We start from the raw sequence: 22,137 nt of genomic DNA on the forward strand, positions 1-22,137 counted from the left end.
ATACTCTCACTGGCCACTTTATTAGGTACACCTGTTCAATTGCTTGGTAACACAATTTGTTAATCAGCCAATCACATGGCAGCAACTCAATGCATTTAGGCATCTAGACGTGGTGACAATGACTTGCTGAAGTTAAAACCAAGCATCAGAATGGGGATGAAATGGGATTTAAAGGACTTTGAACGTGGCATGGTTGGTGCCAGACAGGCTGGTCTGAGTATTTCAAAAACTGCTAATCTACTGGGATTTTGATGCACAACCATCTCTAGGGTTTACAGAGAATGGTCCGAAAAAGATAAAATATCCAGTGAGCGGCAGTTGTGTGGTACAAAAATGCCTTGTTGAGGTCAGAGGAAAATGGGCAGACTGGTTTGAGATGATAGAAAGGCAACGGTAACTCAAATTACCACTCATTACAACCAAGGTATGCAGAATACCATCTCTGAACGCACAACACATTGAACCTTAAAGCAGATGGGCTACAGCAGCAGAAGACAACACCGGGTGCCACTCCTGTCAGCTAAGAACAGGTATCTGAGGCTACAATTCACACAGGCTCACCAAATTTGTACAATAGAAGATTGGAAAAACGTTGCCTGGTCTGAGTCTGGATTTCAGCTGCAACTTTCTGATGATAGGGTCAGAATTTGGCGTAAACAACATGAAAGCATGGATCCAATCTGCCTTTTATCAACTGTTTAGGCTGGTGGTGGTGGTGTAATTGTTTGCGGGATATTTTCTTGGCACACTTTGGGCCCCTTAGTACCAATTAAGCATCGTTTAACTGCCACGGCCTACCTGAGTATTGTTGCTTACCATGTCCATCCCTTTATGACTACAGTGTACCCATCTTCTGTTGGCTACTTCCAGCAGGGTAATGCACCATGTCACAAAGCTCAAATCATCTCAAACTGGTTTCTTAAACATGACAATGGGTTCACTGTACTTCTATGGCCTCCACAGTCACCAGATCTCAATCTAATAGAGCACCTTTGGGATGTGGTGGAACGGGAGATTCGCATCATGGATGTGCAGTTGAACAATTATGCTATCATGTCAATATGGACCAAAATCTCTGAGGAATGTTTCCAACATTTTGTGGAATCGATGCCACAAATAATTAAGGCTGTTCTGATGGTAAAAGGGGGTCCAACCCAGTACTATCAAGGTGTACCTAATAAAGTGGCCAATGAGTGTGTGTATGTATGTATATATATATATATATATGTGTGTGTGTGTGTATGTATATCTGTGTGTATATATATATATATATATATATATATATATAGTGGTGAGAATTCACTATCAATTACTCCTGGGGATTGTTCTTCTAGTCACTAGGAGGCAAAGATTACAAAACTCCAAGAGCTCTATAAAACCCTTTAGTAGAGACTATTCTTGTCTTTGCCTCCAAAGGAGGAAGGTGATGAATGATGGTGCTTCTGATGTTCTATGAGAGGGGTTCTCAGACTGAATTTAGCCTATTTCCACTCAGAGAGCTGCTGTTAGATGGAGGGATGTAATGGGAGTATGGAGTAGTGGCACAATTACTACCCTGCGGGAGTTGGTCACAAGCTTTCCACAGTTGTCGTGTGACCTGTCTTAGCCTCCTCAATGTTATGGCAGTGGCATATATTCAACTCAGTTCCTTAGCCATGAGGAATTATGTCAGAATCTTTCTTAGGCAGAGGTCAATTGTTGTCCAATCTCTGCAGTACATATTTTAGGTGTGAGCAGTTGGGTGGTGGATTTTCCCAATCATCAATCCCTGGTGAATGGTCTCTTCATTTGGATGTTTTCAATCAGATTGTTGGTGTTTGGCGTCTCCCTGAGATGGGATCTAATGGCTTCTTGGTTGAACAACAAACTTCCCAGATACTTTGCGAGGTGCATGGATTCTCAGGTGGAATTTGTGGATGCTCTAGTAGCTCCATGGTCTACATCTAGTTTATATATTTTCTCCTATGGTTTTTCTGCCAGGGGGGATTGCCATGTTCAGATGAGGGGTCATTAGTGATCCAGCCTGGCCTCGCAGGACTTAGTTTGCAGATCTGGTTCAGATGTCCAGTTGTCCACCATTGCCGCTTGTATCAAGATCTTCTGTCTCAAGGTCTGTTTTTTAAATCAGAATCTCACATTTCTAAGCTTGAATTACTAGAGATTGAACAGTTAGTTGTTAGAGGGGTTTTTCTTTAGTTGACTTAGATTCAGGCTCGTAAACCATACGTTTTGGAAGGCTTTGATTTCTTGGTGTTTAGATTATGGGTTTTCCTGGCATTCTTTTAGAATTCCTACAAATTCTTCAGGATGGTCGGGATACAGTTTTTTTCCACCAGTCCTCTTAGAGGTCAGATTTTGGCTCTTTCAGTTCTGTTTAATAAAACGATTAATACTTCTGATTATTCAGTGGTGTTTTTTTTCTTATTTTTCATGTTTTACATAATTTAAAAAAGATACATCATGTTTGTCCCGCCCTCATTACTCTTGGACTTCACTGCTTGGGTATTAGTTTCCCAGGAGTAATGGTTAATTGAATCTCACCTCCTGTATGAAAGAGAACCTAATTTATGCGTACCTGATACATTTTTCTTTCATGGTGGTCAAAGTCCACAAGACCCCACCCTATTTTTTTTCTGGTGGTAGCTTTGTTTCTTTCATGTAATTAGCAAGAGTCCATGAGCTAGTGACGTATGAGATATACAATCCTACCAAGAGGGGCAAAGTTTCCCTAACCCCATTATGCCTATAAATACACCTCACCACACCCACAATTCAATTTTACAAACTTTGCCTCCTATGGAGGTGGTGAAGTTAGTTTGTGCTTGATTTTCTTCTGTGATATGCGCTTCTCGGCATTTTGAAGCCCGATTCTTCTCAGAGTACAGTGTTTGTCAGAGGGATGTGAAGAAAGTATCACCGATTTGATTCCATGGTTTTCCTCACTGGAAATCTTTTCAAAGGTTCTCTGTTATCGGTTGTAGAGATTCATCTCCTACCTTCCTTTTCAGATTGAAGATATACTCATATTCCATTACCTCTACTGATACTTTCAGTACTGGTTTGGCTATCTGCTATATATGGATGTGTGTCTTTCGCTAAGTATGTTTTCATTACTTAAGACACTCTCAGCTATGGTTTGGCACTTTATGTATTAATATAAAATTTTAAATATATGTGTTATACATAAACCTGACTCAAGGCAAATATAAGTACGTTTCCTTTTGCAGACTATCAGTTTCAAAATTGGAAAACATATTTAGGAAGTTTTTTTTTTCTTACCTAGGGTATAGTGTTTTCTTCAAATTGACTGCTTTTTCATTAATTTTTGGGGGCAAAATAGGCTTGCAAAGTCCCAAAATGCTGATATTTATTGCGTCATTCTTGGCGCAAAGGTACGTTCGGTGGCGCAAATTCGTAATTTCCGGCATCTTAGTTGACGCCAGGTTTCCTTGCACAAGGTTGCATCTGCCATGACGCGAGTTGCGTCATTTCAGATGTTAGCGCCAAAAAATTTCATTTTGCGTTGCGTGTCATTCTTGGCGCCAAATAATTTAATTATTTAAACCCCACTTCATATATGCCTCTTACCTTTTTAATGCTCAGAGGGCTATGCTGTTTGCATTTTTTTCCCATTCCTGTAACTGCCATATAAGGAAATTGATCATTTTGTTTTATGTGTTTTTCTCTCTTGCATTTGCAAGGTGTCTCAATCGGATCCAGTCTCAGAAACCACTTTTGGAACCCTGCTGCCTGATAACAGTTCTACCAAAGCTAAGTGTATCTGTTGTAATTTAGCGGAGATTATATCTACAGCTGTAGTATGTAACAGTTGTCATGATAAGCTTTTACATGCAGAGAATGTATCCATCAGTACTAGTACAATGCCTGTTGTTCTTTCAACATCTAATGTTCATGATATCCTTGTGAATATAAAAGATTTTATTGCTGATATTGACACTGACAAATCTACTTATCTCTTTAAGATGGAGTATATTCGTTCCTTGTTAAAAGAAGTGTTAATTACTTTGGATATTGAGGAAACTTGTCCTCTTGATACTAAAACTAGTAAACGTTTAAATTCTGTTTATAAACCTGTGGTTACTCCAGAGGTTTTTCCAGTTCCTGATGCTATTTCTGATATGATTTCAAAGGAATGGAATAGCCCTGGTACTTCTTTTATTCCTTCTTCTAGGTTTAAAAAGTTGTATCCTTTGCCAGCAGTTACATTGGAGTTTTGGGGGAAAATCCCCAAAGTTGATGGGGCTATTTCTACTCTTGCCAAACTTACTACTATTCCTATGGAAGAAAGAACTTCTTTTAAGGACCCTTTAGATAGGAAACTTGAATCTTATCTAAGGAAAGCTTATTTATTTTCTGGCTACATTCTAAGGCCTGCTTATATCCATGGCTGATGTTGCAGCTGCATCAACTTTTTGGTTGGAAAGCTTAGTGCAACTGGAAACGGATCCTGATTTGTCTAGCATTGTTCGCTAGCATTAACATGCTAATCATTTTATCTGTGATGCTATTTTTTATATCATTATTATTGATGTTAAATCTATGTCTTTAGCTATTTTAGCTAGAAGGGATTTGTGGCTCAAATATTGGAATGCTGACATGGTATCTAAGTCTAGATTACTATCTCTTTCTTTCCAAGATAATAATTTATTTGGTTCTCAGTTGGATTCAATTATTTCAACTGTCACTGGGGGAAGGGAGTTTTTTTACCTCAGGATAAAAGATCTAAGGGTAAATCTAAATCTTTCATTCTTTTCGACAAAATAAGGAACAAAAAGCCAATCCTTCCACCAAAGAATCTGGTTCCAATTGGAAACCTTCAAGTTGGAATAACTCCAAGCCTTTTAAGAAACCAAAGCCAGCCCCCAAGTCCACATGAAGGTGTGGCCCTCATTCCAACTCAGCTGGTGGGGGGCAGATGAAAGTTTTTCCGAAATGTTTGGGCAGATTCTGTTCAAAATCAGTGGATTCAGAGTATTGTCTCTCAAGGGAATCAAATAGGATTCAGAGTAAGACCTCCTGTGAGAATATTTTTTCTCACACGTTCCAGTGAAGGCTCAGGCTTTTCTGAAGTGTGTTTCAGATCTAGCGCTTTCAGGGGTAATCATACCAGTTCTGTTTCAGGAACAGGGTCTGGGGTTTTATTCAAATCTATTCATTGTCTCAAAGAAAGAAAATTCATTCAGGCCAGTTCTGAATCTGAAAATGTTGAATCATTTTGTAAAAGTCAAAATGGTGACTATAAGGACTATTCTACCTTTTGTTCAGCAAGGTCATTATATGTCCACGATAGACTTACAGGATGCATATCTTCATATTCCGATTCATCCAGACCACTATCGGTTTCTGAGATTCTCTTTTCTAGACAAGCATTACCAATTTGTCGCTCTTCCATTTGGCCTAGCGACAGCTCCAATAATTTTTTCAAAAGTTCTAGGTGCCCTACTCTCTGTAATCAGAGAACAGGGTATTGCAGGGTTTCCTTATTTGGACGATATCTTGGTACTAGCTCAGTCTTTACATTCTGCCGAATCTCACACGAATCAACTAGCTTTGTTTCTTCAAAGACATGGTTGGAGGATCAATTTACCAAAAAGTTCCTTGATTCCTCAGACAAAGTTCACCTTTTTAGGTTTCCAGATAGATTCAGTGTCCATGACTGTCTCTAACAGACAAGAGACAAATAAAATTGGTTTCAGCTTGTCAAAACCTTCAGTCTGTCATTCTCTTCAGTGGCTATGTGCATGGAAGTTTTAGGTCTCATGACTGCAGCATCAGACGCAATCCCCTTTGCTCGTTTTCATATGAGACTTCTTCAGCTTTGTATGCTGAATCAATGGTGCAGGGATTATACAAGGATATCACAACTAATATCCTTAAATCCCAATGTTCGACTCTCTCTAACTTGGTGGTTAGATCACCATCGTATAGTTCAAGGCGCCTCTTTTGTTCATCCAACCTGGACTGTAATCACAACAGATGCAAGTCTTTCAGGTTGGGGAGCTGTCTGGGGATCTCTGACAGCACAAGGGGTTTGAAAATCTCAAGAAGCGAGTTTACCAATCAATATATTAGAACTCCGTGCTATTTTCTGGGCTCTTCAGATTTGGCCTCTGTTGAAGAGAGAACCATTCATTTGTTTTCAGACAGACAATATCACAACTGTGGCATATGTCAATTATCAGGATGGGACTCACAGTCCCCTAGCTATGAAAGAAGTATCTTGGATACTTTCTTGGGCGGAATCCAGCTATTGTCTAATTTATGCAGTACATATCCCAGGTGTAGACAATTGGGAAGCGGATTATCTCAGCCGTCAGACTTTACATCCGGGGGAGTGGTCTCTCCATCCAGATGTGTTTTTTCAGATTGTTCAGATGTGGGATCTTCCAGAAATATATCTGATTGCTTCCCATCTAAACAAGAAACTTCCCAAGTACTTGTCCAGGGATCCTCAGGCGGAGTCGGTGGATGCGTTAGCAGTTCTTTGGTTTTACCAACCTGCTTATATCTTCCCACCTCTAGTTCTTCCAAGAGTGATCTCCAAGATCATCATGGATCAATTGTTTGTGTTTCTGGTAGCTCCATCATGGCCTCACTGGTTCTGGTATGCAGATCTTGTCCGGGTGTCCAGTTGCCAACCTTGGCCACTTCCTTTAAGACCAGACCTTCTGTCTCAAGGACCGTTTTTCCATCAGGATCTCAAATCATTAAATTTGAAGGTATGGAAATTGAACGCTTAGTCATAGAGGTTTCTCTGACTCAGTGATTGATAATATTTTGCAGGCTCGAAAATCTGTTTCTAGGAAGTTTTATTATCGAGTTTTGAAGACTTATATTTCTTTTACAAAGATATGACGAGTCCACTGATTTCATCCTTGTGGGATTTATCCTCCTGCTAACAGGAAGTGGCAAAGAGCACCACAGCAGAGCTGTATATATAGTTCCTCTCTCATCTCCACCCCCAGTCATTCTCTTTGCCTGTGTTAGTAATAGGAAGAGGTAAAGTGAGGTGTTAGTTTTAGTTTCTTCAATCAAGATATTTTTTGTTTTAAAATGGTACCGGTGTGTACTATTTTTCCTCAGGGAGAAGTTATCAGTCTGGATTCCCAGGAATGAAGAGATCCTTTTTTTTTCCCCATGAGGTTGATGATCTTAGCAGACGTTACTAAGATCCATTCTGGTTCCCACAGAGTTCTGAAGGTAGTGCAAGAGAAATCTTCAGTGTGGAGACCGGTGTCATGCTACAAGCAGCATTGAGGTATGTTCAGTCTTTTATTTTCTGATTTTCTGAGGAGACTGGTTATATCAGAAATGGCTGACATTATTAAAGAACTTAACACTCTGTTTATAACATATTCCTGAGATCAGTGTACTGTTCAATGGCAGAAGCTGCACATTTCACCCTTCTCTTGACTTCCAGCGGCTTATAACTGCTAGTACAGCCGGCAGGGAATGTTATCCTGTTTCACTACTTGTGAAGGGTACATGAGGTGTTGTTATTCCTGTGTCTTACGCTGGTACTGAGATGCGTCAGACAGGGTGCTTTTGTTTAGTCATTACTGTGGGAAGAATCAGTACTGCCTATTACTGTTCCGCTTTTCTGTTTTATTCAAGATAACAATGGGATCTGACTGAGGAATGTTATGAGTTCATCCCGGGGTGTTTAACTTAGGTGTTTTGAACCTAGGGGATAGTGTCCGGCAGGGGAGTTGTTCCTTTCTTTCAGCGTGTGTCACTTGAGTGCCGATTAGGACTACCGGCGGTGCCATTTTGTTTTTTGTGTAACAGATTTGCCGCACACAGGAGATTGAGTTTGATACGCCCACAAGGGGTGGAGCTTGTTACGCGCCATTATGTGTGCACTGTTTGTCTGCTCTTTTATGGCTCTATAGTTCTCCTACATATCACGTACGCCTACGATGGGCGGAGATTGGATGCCATGTGTGTTCGTTTTCATTTCAGCTCATTGCTGCTAGCGGATCGCAGAGACCTCCTCGGCTGTGTTTATCTAAAAAGATACAGCTGAGAGGTTGTTCGCGCCGCCTGGAGTTTTTTTCTTGGGTGACGTCTCCTTTGTCATGTTAGGCAGAGCGGTAGCACTAGGGAAAACTAGTTCCTCACAAGGTTAGGCATGCTGGTCCCTCCTGTAGGAATTGTTAGGAGGTGCAGCTGCTGGCTTGATAAAACTTTGATCGGTATTGTTATTACACAACTGCTCCATACAGTATGACAGTTGGTACTGAGGATGTGTGTAATACTGTCAGTAGAGGGCTATAAGTAGCATTCTGTCTCTGACAATATTTTATACAGATTTTGTTTTTGTGCATAAATAAGTATGCTGTGCATAAATAAACATACTGTGGCAAGCCTTATTTTCTGTATTGACATAGACTGCTGTTGCAACAGATATTCAGTGGGTCGTTAACATAAAGTTGAGTCTCTTTCAGATTTAAAGAGACTGTACTGCCTTTTTTTCTATGTACATAATTTCCGCTCTAGAGGTTTCCCACACTGTGGTTGTCCTTTTACTGATGCCTTGACTACACCCTAGGGTTGGCGAGCACCATAATTTATGTTTTAAAGACATAGTGGGATATATTTCAACTGTTGCTTTCTAGGAGGGTTAATATATCCTTTTTTCATGGTGTCTTTGGACGGAACGAATGCAGGAAACACAGGCGGGGCTCTGCGGTTCCTTGCAAAACCTTGGTCTGAAAGTACCTTCTTATTATGTGTAGATTTTATTGCACAACACATGCCACAATTTTTTACGGGTGTTGCCCAATTTAATTTATGAACCACAGGCAGGGCTCTGCGGTTCCTTGCAAAACCTTGGTTTTGTTCATATACATAACAGTGTTTTGTTGTAACAATATCTATGCTGTTACTGGTTTGCCTCTACACAGAGACAAGATATTCCTTTTTTAAGGTTTTAAAAAAATAAAGAAAAACAGCCACAATCCTTCTTCTTTTTTTTTTTTTTTTTTTTTTTTCATTCATCCTTGGTATGGGATGGTACGAACTTTCTCAAGGATCAGTTTCTCTCAAAATTAAAGAGACAGTACCGTCCTCTTCGGATTACATTCCATTAAATGAATGTCAGCTGTTTTGTTTATGTTTATCTTTTTTAACTGAACAAACGCACTAAAGCATAGTTACTTTACCAAAGTCAAGGGAAATCATTTCCTATGTTCAAGTTTGTTTTTTGTTCTTACCAATTGCTGTTAGGGTCTGTTTACAAAGGGCCCCAAAATGCTTTTATACATTCCAGCCAATTCCGTCTGAGGACCAATCCAGGCGTGGAACAAGGGTAAACAACCCAAGAAGCCCGCTGCTGCTACAAAGACAGCATGAAGGGGTGGCCCCCGATCCGGGACCGGATCTAGTAGGGGCAGAGTTTCTTTCTTTGCCCAAGCCTGGGCAAGAGATGTTCAGGACTCCTGGGCACTGGAAATCGTGACCCACGGGTATCAACTGGAATTCAAGGATTTTCTCCTATAAGGGAGATTTCTTCTTTCACGATTGTCTGTAAACCAGATAAAAAGAGAGGGTTTCTTATATTGTGTAAAAGACCTCTCCACTATGGGAGTAATTCGTCCCGTTCCAAGACTAGATCAGGGACAGGGATTTTACTCAAATCTTTTCGTGGTTCCCAAAAAAGAGGGAACGTTCAGATCTATTTTAGATCTCAAGAGTCTAAACAAGTTTCTCAGAGTTCCATCCTTCAAGATGGAGACCATCCGAACAATTTTACCAATGATCCTAGAGAGTCAATATATGACTACCGTGGATCTGAAGGATGCATACCTTCATATTCCGATTCACAAGAATCATCATCAGTACCTAAGGTTTGCCTTCCTGGACAAACATTTTCAGTTTGTGGCTCTTCCCTTCAGGTTGACCACAGCCCCCAGGATCTTCACAAAGGTTCTAGGGTCCCTTCTGGCGGTTCTTAGACCGCGGGGCATAGCAGTGGCGCCTTATCTGGACGATATTTTTATTCAGGCGTCGACTTATCTTCGGACGAAATCTCATACAGACACAGTGTTGTCCTTTCTGAGAACTCACGAATGGAAGGTGAACCTAGAAAAGAGTTCACTAGCTCCACGGACAAGGGTTCCCTTCTTTGTAACTCTGATAGACTCTGTAGACATTAAAATATTTCTGACGGAGATTAGAAAATCAAAAATTCTAAATATTTGCCGAGCCCTTCAGTCCAATCCTCGGCCATCAGTGGCTCAGTGTATGGAGGTAATTGGATTAATGGTAGCGGCAATGGACATCATTCCGTTTGCTCGTTTTCATCTCAGACCACTGCATCTGTGCATGCTCGGACAGTGGAATGGGGACTATGCAAATTTATCTCCTCAGATAAATCTGGATCCAGAGACTCAATTCTTTGGTGGTTGTCGCCGGATCATCTGTCCCAGGGGACGTGTTTCCGCAGACCCTCGTGGGTGATAGTGACAACGGACGCCAGCCTACTGGGCTGGGGTGCAGTCTGGAATTCCCTGAAGGCTCAGGGTGTATGGACTCAGGTGGAGTCTCTACTTCCAATCAATATTCTGGAACTGAGAGCAATATTCAATGCGCTTCAGGCATGGCCTCAGTTGGCTTCGGCCAAATTCATCAGATTCCAGTCGGACAATATCACGACTGTGGCTTATATCAATCATCAGGGGGGAACGAGGAGTTCCTTGGCTATGACGGAAGTTTTCAAGATTATTCGATGGGCGGAGGCCCACTCTTATCTGTCGGCAATCTACATCCCAGGAGTAGAGAACTGGGAAGAGGAGTCGACAGACTTTTCATCCGGGGGAGTGGGAACCCCACCCGGAGGTGTTTGCCTCACTGATTCTCCGATGGGGCAGATCGGAATTGGATATGATGGCATCTCGACAGAATGCCAAGCTTCCAAGATACGGATCCAGGTCGAGGGATTCTCAGGCCAAACTAATAGATGCCTTGGCAGTGCCTTGCTTTTGTGTTTCCACCGTTTCCTCTCCTTCCACGCGTGATTGCTCGGATCAAACAGGAGAGAGCTTCAGTAATTCTGATCGCGCCTGCGTGGCCACGCAGGACTTAGTATGTTGATCCAGTGGACATGTCCTCTCTGCCACCGTGGAAACTTCCATTGAGACAGGACCTTCTCATTTAAGGACTTTTCCAACATCCAAATCTTAATTCTCTGCAGCTGACTGCTTGAAGATTGAACGCTTGATTTTATCTAAGCGGGGATTCTCAGATTCGGTCATTGATACTTTGATACAGGCACATAAGCCTGTCACTAGAAAGATCTATCATAAGATATGGCGTAAATATCTTTTTTGGTGTGAATCCAAAGGCTATTCATGGAGTAAAGTTAGGACTCCCAGGATTCTGTCTTTTCTCCAAGAAGGATTGGAGAAAGGGTTATCAGCGAGTTCCTTAAAGGAACAGTTTTCTGCTTTGGCAATTTTGCTACACAAATGTTTGGCAGATGTTCCAGATGTTCAGTTTTTTTGTCAGGCTCTAACCAGAATTAAGCCTGTATTTAGACCAATTACTCCACCCTGGAGTTTGAATTTAGTACTTAGAGTTCTTCAAGGGGTTCCGTTTGAACCCATGCATTCCATAGATATTAAATTGTTACCTTGGAAAGTTTTGTTTTTGGTTGCTATTTCTTCTGCTCGTAGAGTTTCTGAGCTTTCAGCGTTACAATGTGATTCGCCTTATCTTATCTTTCATTCTGATAAGGTGGTTTTGCGTACCAAACCTGGATTCCTTCCTAAGGTTGTTTCAATTAAGAATATTAATCAGGAAGTTGTTGTTCCTTCCTTGTGTCCTAATCCTTCTTCTAAGAAGGAGCGTCTGTTACATTCCCTGGACGTGGTCCGTGCCTTGAAGTTTTACTTGCAGGCAACTAAGGATTTCCGTCAATCATCTTCATTTTTCATTGTTTATTCTGGAAAGCGTAGGGGTTAGAAAGCTACGGCTATCTCTTTCTTTTTTTCTGAAGAGTATCATCCACCTGGCATGTGAGACTGCTGGGCAGCAGCCTCCTGAAAGAATTACGGCTCATTCTACTAGGGCTGTGGCTTCCACATGGGTTTTTAAAGCGATACTCTTGTTGAACAGATTTGCAAGGCTGCGACTTGGTTGTCTCTTCATAAATTTTCCAAATTTTATACTTTTGCTTCTTCTGAGGCTGTTTTTGGGAGAAAGGTTCTTCAAGCAGTGGTGCCTTCCATTTAGGTTCCTGTCTTGTCCCTCCCTTTCATCCGTGTCCTATAGCTTTGGTATTGGTATCCCACAAGTAAGGATGAAATCCGTGGACTCGTCATATCTTTGTAAAAGAAAAGTAAATTTATGCTTACCTGATTAATTTCTTTTACGATATGACGAGTCCACGGCCCACCCTGTTCTTTTAAGACAGATTTATTTTATATTTATTTTTTATAAACTTCAGTCACCTCTGCACCTTTAGCTTTTCCTTTCTCTTCCTAAATTTGGGTCGAATGACTGGGGGTGGAGAGGAGGGAGGAGCTATATATATACAGCTCTGCTGCGGTGCTCTTTGCCACTTCCTGTTAGCAGGAGGATAAATCCCACAAGTAAGGATGAAATCCGTGGACTCATCATATCGTAAAAGAAATTAATCAGGTAAGTATAAATTTACTTTTCATGGTGTACTTCTCATAAATTCTCCTGGCATTCTTTTAGAATTCCTAGAATTTTACAGTTTCTTCAGGAAGGTTTGGATAAAGGTTTGTCTGCAAGTTCCTTGAAGGGACAAATCTCTGCTCTTTCTGTTTTAGTTCACAGAAAGATTGCTAAGCTTCCTGATATTCACTGTTTTGTACAGGCTTTGGTCCGTATCAAGCCTGTCATTGAATCAATCTCTCCCCCTTGGAGTCTTCATTTGGTTTTGAAGGCTTTACAGGCTCCTCCTTTTGAGCCTATTCGTTGGTTCTTAAACTACTTTCTTGGAAAGTGTTGTTCTTTTTGGCTATCTCTTCTGCTAGAAGAGTTTCCAAATTATCTTCTCTTTCTTGTGAGTCTCCTTTTATGATTTTTCATCAGGATAAGGCAGTTTTGCGGACTTCATTTAAATTTTTACCTAAAGTTGTGAATTCTAACAACATTAATAGGGAAATTGTTGTTCCCTCTTTGTGTCCTAATCCTAAGAATTCTTTGGAGAGATCCTTACATTCTCTGAATGTTGTAAGAGCTTTGAAATATTATGTTGAAGCTACTAGCGATATCAGGAAGACTTCTAGTCTATTTGTTGTCTTTTCTGGTTCTAGGAAAGGTCAGAAAGCTTCTGCTATTTCTTTGGCATCCTGGTTAAAGCTTTTGATTCATCAGGCTTATTTGGAGTCGGGTCAGGCCCCACCTCAGAGAATCAGAGCACATTCTACTAGATCAGTTTCCACTTTGTGGGATTTTAAGAATGAAGCTTCAGTTGATCAGATTTGCAAAGCAGCAACTTGGTCTTCTTTGCATACATTTACTTATGTTTTAAGTTTTTTTCTTTTTAGTTATGAGAAAAACTTATTTTTTTGGATGTGGATTTAATTTTTTTCAGCGGAAAATGCCTGTTTTTATTTTTATCCCTCCCTCTCTAGTGACTCTCTTTTGGAGTACCAAATCTTGGGTATTACTATCCCATACGTCACTAGCTCATGGACTCTTGCCAATTACATGAAAGAAAACATCATTTAGGTTAGGACTTGCCTGATAAATTCATTTATTTCATATTGGCAAGAGTCCATGAGACCCACCCTTTTTATGGTGGTTATGTTTTTTTGTATAAAGCATAATTATATTTCCAGTTCCTTTTTTTAATGCTTTTTACTCCTTTTTCTATCACCCTACTACTCTGCTATTCGTTAAACTGAATTGTGGGTGTGGTGAGGGGTGTATTTATAGGCATTTTGAGGTTTAGGAAACTTTGCCCCTCCTGGTAGGATTGTATATCCCATATGTCACTAGCTCATGGACTTTTGCCAATATGAAAGAAATTAATTTATCAGGTAAGTTCCTACATAAATTATTATTTATTTATTTTTTCCCTGCCCTTTTTTTTCTTGCTCTTATCTTTTCCTACTTTTCTTCTTTTTCTTGCTTGTCTATACGTCAGTAGATATGTGCATTTGGATCCTTTGTTAGAATCCGAATGCGGATGAATTCGCTATTCGACTCTTTGGAGCCGGATTGATTCTCGTGCAAGATCACCACGCCAAGATCTGTGCAAATCCATATCTTTACGTAGTGATCTTTCACAAGACTCAATCAGTCTCCGAAAATTGCATACAGTACTTCCGTGTTCAGATCCTAACGAAGGATCCAAATGCGAGTGAATACATCAGGCTAGTTTACCAGTAAGGTGGGAGGGTTTTTAAATGCCTGGAATTTTTGCAAATGTTTTCCTCCTAATGGCCAGGAGTAGAATTCTCAGGAGTTATCACTTGTGGGTTCTCACCATTATGAAAGAAATGAATTAGGCAGCTATGAGTCCACAAGCCCTGCCCTTTCTTTGTGTTCAGGTGGTGACAGTACTTTTTCGATTGTTTTTTCCCCACCTTTTGGTTTTCCTTATCTACTTAGCTATATGTATGACTGAGTATTATGGGGAGTGGGGGGGATTTAAAGCTCTGGTAAATTGTGGAATATTTTGTCCCACATACAATGATTTGTTGGTTATCATGAAAGAAATTAATGTATTATTTAAGCATGCATTTTATTTTTATATTGTCTTCCTTACATTCAGTTTCTCATATCTGCATTTATAGAAGAAATTAAGGTTCAGTCAAGTGAAAGATACCTAGGAGGTTTGAGAGATTTATGCTTGTTTGCTATATTTGTATAGCAAAAGCCAAGCTGAAATATTTAATAAGGGAAAGAGAGAGCGATTTCTCTTAACTAAGATCATGCACCTTCAGAAAAATCTACAAAGGAATTTGAAATTGTTTGTTTCAAGGAGAATCTGAAACTTTCGTTGATAAGACTTCAAAAGCTATCTTCAAAGGGACTTTAGTTTGAGATTGTAACAATGTGTCTGTGTAGTAAAGATCTTTGTAATATACTTGAAGTATTTTTTTGCTTTGAAAATTGTTGGTTTTCTCAATTTCACTTAGTTTTTATAAAGTAATGAGCAGTGTCATGTTGGAACTTAGTTTTTCCACTTATTTTTTAACAAACCTATATTCCACACGGCCTTGTTTGTACGCTATTATTGCCTGATTTATATGTGTCTCTAATTGTCCACAGCAGAAGAGATAAATGGAAAACCTAGGTTTGAACATGGTGGTTCCTATTACCTTAGAAACTAAGGTACTTTATAAAAATTAAGCCTTTACACTTATGTATTTAACCTTTTAAACAACTAATGTAAATAAAATTGACGTACATATTCTCTGGCTAATTTGTTTTCTATATCATGGTTATAACAAAAGAAAATACTCCTGTTTCTTTAATTTATTTATTGCTGGTTATGTTTGACTGCAGATTGCTGCACCTCCATCCTTGTGTGAACCTCTGAAAGATTTATTCCGACAACAGGAAGCAGTGAGGGGGAAGCTTCGTCTACAACACAGTATTGAGCGGGTAGGTTGTGTTTTTTGTGGTCATAAGTAGGTATGCTGAAGCAGGGGGGATGGATTTTGTTTCTTATTTAAAATTCCACACGTATTACTTGCACACATAAACATACAGTAATGCTTGTTGTAACCTGTCAGTGTGTGGCTTGTCTGTTTATGGAACTCCTGTAGTACATCCTGACTGATTTACACTTTGCTTGAGCTGTGAAAAACCATGCTGTCTTAAAGTTAATGTCAATTTAGATGAATCAGTGCCCGGTTTTTAATAATCCTATTAAAAACAAGGGCACTTTAATTCATTAAAATTTACATTTCGGGGGGCGGAGCTAGCCAGCAATGGAAGCAGCAGCATCTGAAAGGAGCTCTGAGTAAGAAAAGAGTTTAAACTGTTAAAAAGAAGTTTCGTGGCCACTGAGACCAGAAATCAACTCCGGACAGTACCCTTAACTATGGGGTAATAAGTAGAAACAATTTTAGAAAGTTTGCAGAAAGCACATTTTGAACCGGAATTTGAGAACCGGAACAAAATCAGGAAAGTCCGGGCCAAGAGGCCATTCTAAAGGGGGGAAAAAAAACTGCTGAGACAATAACTACAGCCCAAACCAAACAAACGACTATAGTGAGAGATCAAGTGAAGTGGAGGAGAAGCTGCAGAAAGCCCTTTTAGCTCCGGAGAAAAACGGAGGCCCTTACTTCCAGCAAACTTAGCAGCCTCATAAAATAAAAGTGGTGGAGGTGAAATTGAAAATATCTAAGTTGGGCAGAGGAACTTTCCCAGATTTGTCGGAAGCAATGCATCTTCACAGATATATTTTATTCTGAGCTATGACTATTGAAAGCTCTGCAAAAGATTTATTGGGTTCTGTAGAGAGACTACTAACTGCTCACTTTGCTAAGTTTGAGAGCAGATTAGATGCCATCATCCAAAAATATGGCTGCCCGGAGAGATTTTTTGACACTGGTGGAGATGACTACCCTCTTACAGCGGACACCTCGACTTACATGGCAACCCCAGAGGTGCGGATTAATGACCAGGTTGCTGCTTGTCACATGCCAGCTGAAAGCACAAAGATCACTTCTACGTCCGGAGCAATTGGAGTTCTGGTTGTGATGAGGCCCGTTCGCCGAGCAGCTTATAACAAGAATACAAAGCGTCTGAACAGCCATGTACTAAGAAGAAAAGGCTCTGGAGATCATATACCCCTCTAGCACAGGGGAAGCAATGTCTCTTGCTCTTGCTAAATATTGCTCAACTTGTTGCAGATGATGGCGACATCTATTCTCTTACTGGAACAGGTTTGCTTTATTTATGCACCGTAATAGCCGTGAGAATGGGAGTAGGTTAAGACAAAGACATACACGAGAGACCAACCAAAACTCTGTTATGAAAATCTTGCTCCTACCACTCACTGAGGATAACACAACCCCGCTTCAGTTTATAATGTAGACGTTTTAGTAATTTGTAGTTTTACTGTATCTCCAACTTTTCTCTTTCTATAATGAAAAATGTATTGCTCCTGATTCCTTTGTGTTTAGAGTGTGATTGCTGTGAGATGCACATTCCCCTCTGGCCTCATGCTTACTTTTTTGCATGTTGGTGTACTCTTTGTTTTCAGGCAGTGTAGTATAAGATAAAGCCCAAATATCTTGACAGTTTTAGGCTGTCGCACGCTATCAACAGCCATTTTAATATTTTAAGGTCAGTTTAGAAGCATACTCTGCATGGTGATTGGTCTCTGTTGATCTCCAAGTACAGGATGTACACTATACAACTGCATCTGCGCCATATGCTAAAATTTCTATATATTCTTGGATCAGATCTCAGTGGTTATAACCCTATGCATACGTTGTATATTCCTTTAACTAATGTGCTCTTATCCATTTAGGTGGGTGTAAGGCTGATATACTTAGAGGACTACAGCTTTTAGGTATGCTGCAGCTCTTAAGCTTGGCGATCGATATTAAGCATTCAACCTGAACATTAACAACGCCACTATATTGCACATAGTGTTTTGCATGATTCTTTTATATTATTGTCTGGTTTATTTCCTGTATGTAGCTCGGAGATTTTGAATTATTGGCTGCTCCCCTTCTCACATGAATGGTACAGTAAGCTTTTTGCATTCAGCTTTCTGTGAAACATAGATTTTATGCCTTATAAAGAGTGAGGCCAGCCTTCAGCATATATGGGCATAATGGTCTGGGTCATACCTCATCAATCCTAAATACACTTATTTGTACTGAAAAGTAGATGTGTGGGAACTTAGCTATGGGAGATACTATTGTTTATATTGTTCACGTGGTATGCTGCTCCTCTTGACTGCCGATATACTTCTGTCCTGCACTGTTAGTGTTCCACTATCACGCCTATAGTAGTACATTTAGAAATCATTGCCCCCACTACACTGTCTTGCCTTGGATGTCAAGCTAGTACTTTTATTTAGCTTTCTCTTTAGTAACTTTTACTCAAAACATATAATTAGCGTTACACAGTGCTTATAAGTTGCCATTTAACTTGGAAGCCCTTCGGGAATAGCTATTTCTAGATCCTCTTTTTTTATTTTCTCACCATTAATAGAGTTGTTTTAAATGTCTAGTATGTGGGCCAACAATGATGGAGTACACTATTACTTGAATAACCTCCGCCCCCCCCCCATATCACTTTTATGCGGTAATGGTTGAATACCTCCTCCTCCGCATTCCCTTTTGGCAGAGTTAAAGGGACATTAAACACTAAATACATGCTAGATAGAATGATGCATTCAAAGAAAAGATTAGTCCATGACTAACATGTAGATGTATTTTTTAAAGTTTCATTAGTTGTTTAAAAAGTGACAAAATAAGTTTAAAGTTTTAGTGTCTATAAAACACTGGTAGCTGCCATGTTGTAACTTGTGTTACCTTCTCTGCTGTGGCCAATTAGGGTCAATTATAAATAGGTCACTAGAGTGTGCAGCCAATGGTTGTGCTGGATTTAACAGTGTCCTGCACTTCCATTTCTAACAGGAACCCATTTCTAACAGGAACTGAAAAGCTCACTATTTCAGAATGGAATTACAGGCAAAGAGGACAAAATAAATAATGAAAGTATATTGCAGAGTTGGTTTATTATATTCAATTTCTTTCATGTAATTAGCAAGAGTCCATGAGCTAGTGACGTATGGGATATACATTCCTACCAGGAGGGGCAAAGTTTCCCAAACCTTAAAATGCCTATAAATACACCCCTCACCACACCCACAATTCAGTTTTACAAACTTTGCCTCCCATGGAGGTGGTGAAGTAAGTTTGTGCTAGATTCTACGTTGATATGCGCTTTGCAGCAGGCTGAAGCCCGGTTTTCCTCTCAGAGTGCAGTGAATGTCAGAGGGATGTGAAGAGAGTATTGCCTATTTGAATACAATGGTCTTCCTCTAGGGAATCTATTTCATAGGTTCTCTGTTATCGGTCGTAGAGATTTCTTCACCTACCTCCCTTTTCAGATCGACGATGTACTCTTATATACCATTATACCATTACCTCTACTGATTCTCGTTTCAGTACTGGTTTGGCTATCTACTATATGTAGATGAGTGTCTTAGGGTAAGTAAGTCTTATTTCTATTTATGACACTCAAAGCTATGGTGGGCACTTTATATGTAAAGTTCTAAATATATGTGTTTAAACATATTTGCCATGATTCAGGATGTTCAGTATTCCTTCATTCAGACTGTCAGTTTCATTTTGGGAAAATGCATATAAATTTCATTTTTCTTACCTTCAATTTTCAATTGACTTTTTTTTCAAAAATTGCGGGCTGTTAGGCTCGCAGGTGCAGAAAATCCTTCTATTTATTGCGTCCTTTTTGGCGCAAGACTTTTTTGGCGCAAAAATTTCGTCATAGTTGGCACCGGAAGTTTTTTTGTAATTGTGTCATTTTTGACGTATGTGTATTGCGGACATTTTTCTGGCGCCAAAAAATATGTGCGTCATTCTTGGCGCCAAAATGTGTGGGCGTCATTTTTGGCGCCAGTTTTTCTCCTGTTAAGTGTGGTCAGTCCACGGGTCATCATTACTTCTGGGATATTAACTCCTCCCCAACAGGAAGTGCAAGAGGATCACCCAGCAGAGCTGCTATATAGCTCCTCCCCTCTACGTCACACCCAGTCATTCTCTTGCACCCAACTAATAGATAGGATGTGTGAGAGGACTGTGGTGATTATACTTAGTTTTATACCTTCAATCAAAAGTTTATTTTAAAACAGCACCGGAGTGTGTTGTTTCCTTCTCTGGTAGAATTTGAAGAAGAATCTACCCGAGTTTTTTTGTATGATTTTAGCCGGAGTAGTTAAGATCATATTGCTGTTCTCGGCCATCTGAGGAGTGAGGTAAACTTCAGATCAGGGGACAGCGGGCAGGTTAACCTGCAAAGAGGTATGTAGCAGCATATTATTTTCTGAGAATGGAATTGACTGAGAAAATTCTGCCATACCGATATAATGTAAGCTCAGCCTTAAATGCAGTAGTAGCAACTGGTATCAGGCTGTCATGTATGTATATTTACACTTCAGTATTCTGGGGAATGGCACTTCACTGGGATAATACTATATGCATAAGACTTTAGCCTAACTTGCAGTGACTAGCAACAGGCTTTCTAATGACATTTCATTTATTTGATGTTAAACGTTTTTGCTGGCATGTTAAATCGTTTAATTATCTGAGGTACTGGGTGAAAAATTGTTTTGGGCACTGTTTTTTTCCACTTGGTAGTCGTTTTATTTAATTTAAGACAGTTTACTGATCTCCCTCACTGTTGGGTGTGAGGGGGAGGGGCCTATTTTGGCGCTTTTGCTACGCATCAGAAAATTCAGTCACAAGTCTGTTTTCTTCCCTGCATGATCCGGTTCGTCTCTACAGAGCTCAGGGGTCTTCAAAAGTTAGTTTGAGGGAGGTAATCACTCACAGCAGAGCTGTGAGATTGTGATTGACTGTGATAAAAAACGTTTATATTCTGTACATTTTTTCTGCTATTCAGGGTTAGTTATCCATTGCTAATGGGGGCAATCCTTTGCTAAAATTCTGTTTTTACCGGAAAGAATTTGATGTTATAGTTTCTCCGGTTTATTATTACTCAACTGTCATAAATTTTTTCTGTGCTTCTTAAAGGCACAGTACGTTTTTCATATTATTTGTAAATTGCTTTGAAAAGTATTTCCAAGTTGCTAGTTTAATTGCTAGTGTGTTAAACATGTCTGACTCAGAGGAATATCTCTGTGCTATATGTGCTATATGTGCTAAAGCCAAAGTGGAGCCCAATAGAAATTTATGTACTAATTGCATTGATGCTACTTTAAATAAAAGTCAATCTGTACAAATTGAACATCATTCACCAAACAACGAGGGGAGAGTTATGCCGACTAACTCGCCTCACGTGTCAGTACCTGCATCTCCCGCTCGGGAGGTGCGTGATGTTGTAGCGCCGAGTACATCAGGGCGGCCATTACAAATCACTTTACAGGATATGGCTAATGTTATGACTGAAGTTTTGGCTAAATTACCAGAACTTAGAAGTAAGCGTGATCACTCTGGGGTGAGAACAGAGTGCGCTGTTGATAATAGGGCCATGTCTGATACTGCGTCACAGTATGCTGAACATGAGGACGGAGAGCTTCAATCTGCAGGTGACGGTTCTGATCCCAATAGAATGGATTCAGACATTTCTAATTTTAAGTTTAAACTCGAAAACCTCCGTGTACTGTTAGGGGAGGTATTAGCAGCTCTGAATGATTGTAACACAGTTGCAATCCCAGAGAAATTATGTAGGCTGGATAGATACTATGCGGTACCGGCGAGTACTGACGTATTTCCTATACCTAAGAGGCTTACAGAGATAATTACTAAGGAGTGGGATAGGCCCGGTGTACCCTTTTCCCCCCCTCCTGTGTTTAGAAAAATGTTTCCAATAGACGCCACCACACGGGACTTATGGCAGACGGTCCCTAAGGTGGAGGGAGCGGTTTCTACTCTGGCTAAGCGTACCACTATCCCGGTGGAGTATAGCTGTGCCTTTTCAGATCCAATGGATAAAAAATTTGAGGGTTACCTTAAGAAAATGTTTGTTCAACAAGGTTTTATATTGCAACCCCTTGCATGTATTGCGTCTGTCTCGGCCGCGGCCGCTTTTTGGTCCGAGTCCCTGGAAGAGACTCTTGACTCAATAACTATAGATGAGATTTCAAGCAAGCTTAAAACACTTAAGCTAGCTAATTCATTTGTTTCAGATGCCGTAGTACATTTAACAAAACTTACGGCTAAGAATTCCGGATTCGCCATTCAGGCACGCAGAGCACTGTGGCTAAAATCCTGGTCAGCTGACGTTACTTCTAAATCTAAATTACTTAACATACCTTTCAAAGGGCAGACCTTATTCGGGCCCGGTTTGAAAGAAATTATCGCTGACATTACAGGAGGTAAAGGCCATGCCCTGCCTCAAGACAGAGCCAAACCTAAGGCTAGACAGTCTAATTTTCGTTCCTTTCGTAATTTCAAGGCAGGA

General features: G+C 40.1%; 1 protein-coding gene across 4 annotated transcripts in view; it reads left to right on the forward strand.

The window, feature by feature from the left end:
* The window catches only part of ANKRD11 (ankyrin repeat domain containing 11), a 1,020,931-nt gene that overhangs the window by 937,420 nt on the left and 61,374 nt on the right, over nt 1-22,137 (forward strand). For all 4 annotated transcript variants that reach the window (XM_053690514.1, XM_053691658.1, XM_053691096.1 and 1 more), the window contains one exon: nt 15,511-15,609. In XM_053690514.1, coding sequence (XP_053546489.1) covers nt 15,511-15,609 — 99 coding nt within the window. The remainder of the gene's footprint in view (nt 1-15,510; nt 15,610-22,137) is intronic.

The sequence above is a fragment of the Bombina bombina genome, chromosome 1 (genome assembly GCF_027579735.1).
Source record: "Bombina bombina isolate aBomBom1 chromosome 1, aBomBom1.pri, whole genome shotgun sequence".
Lineage (NCBI taxonomy): Eukaryota > Metazoa > Chordata > Amphibia > Anura > Bombinatoridae > Bombina > Bombina bombina.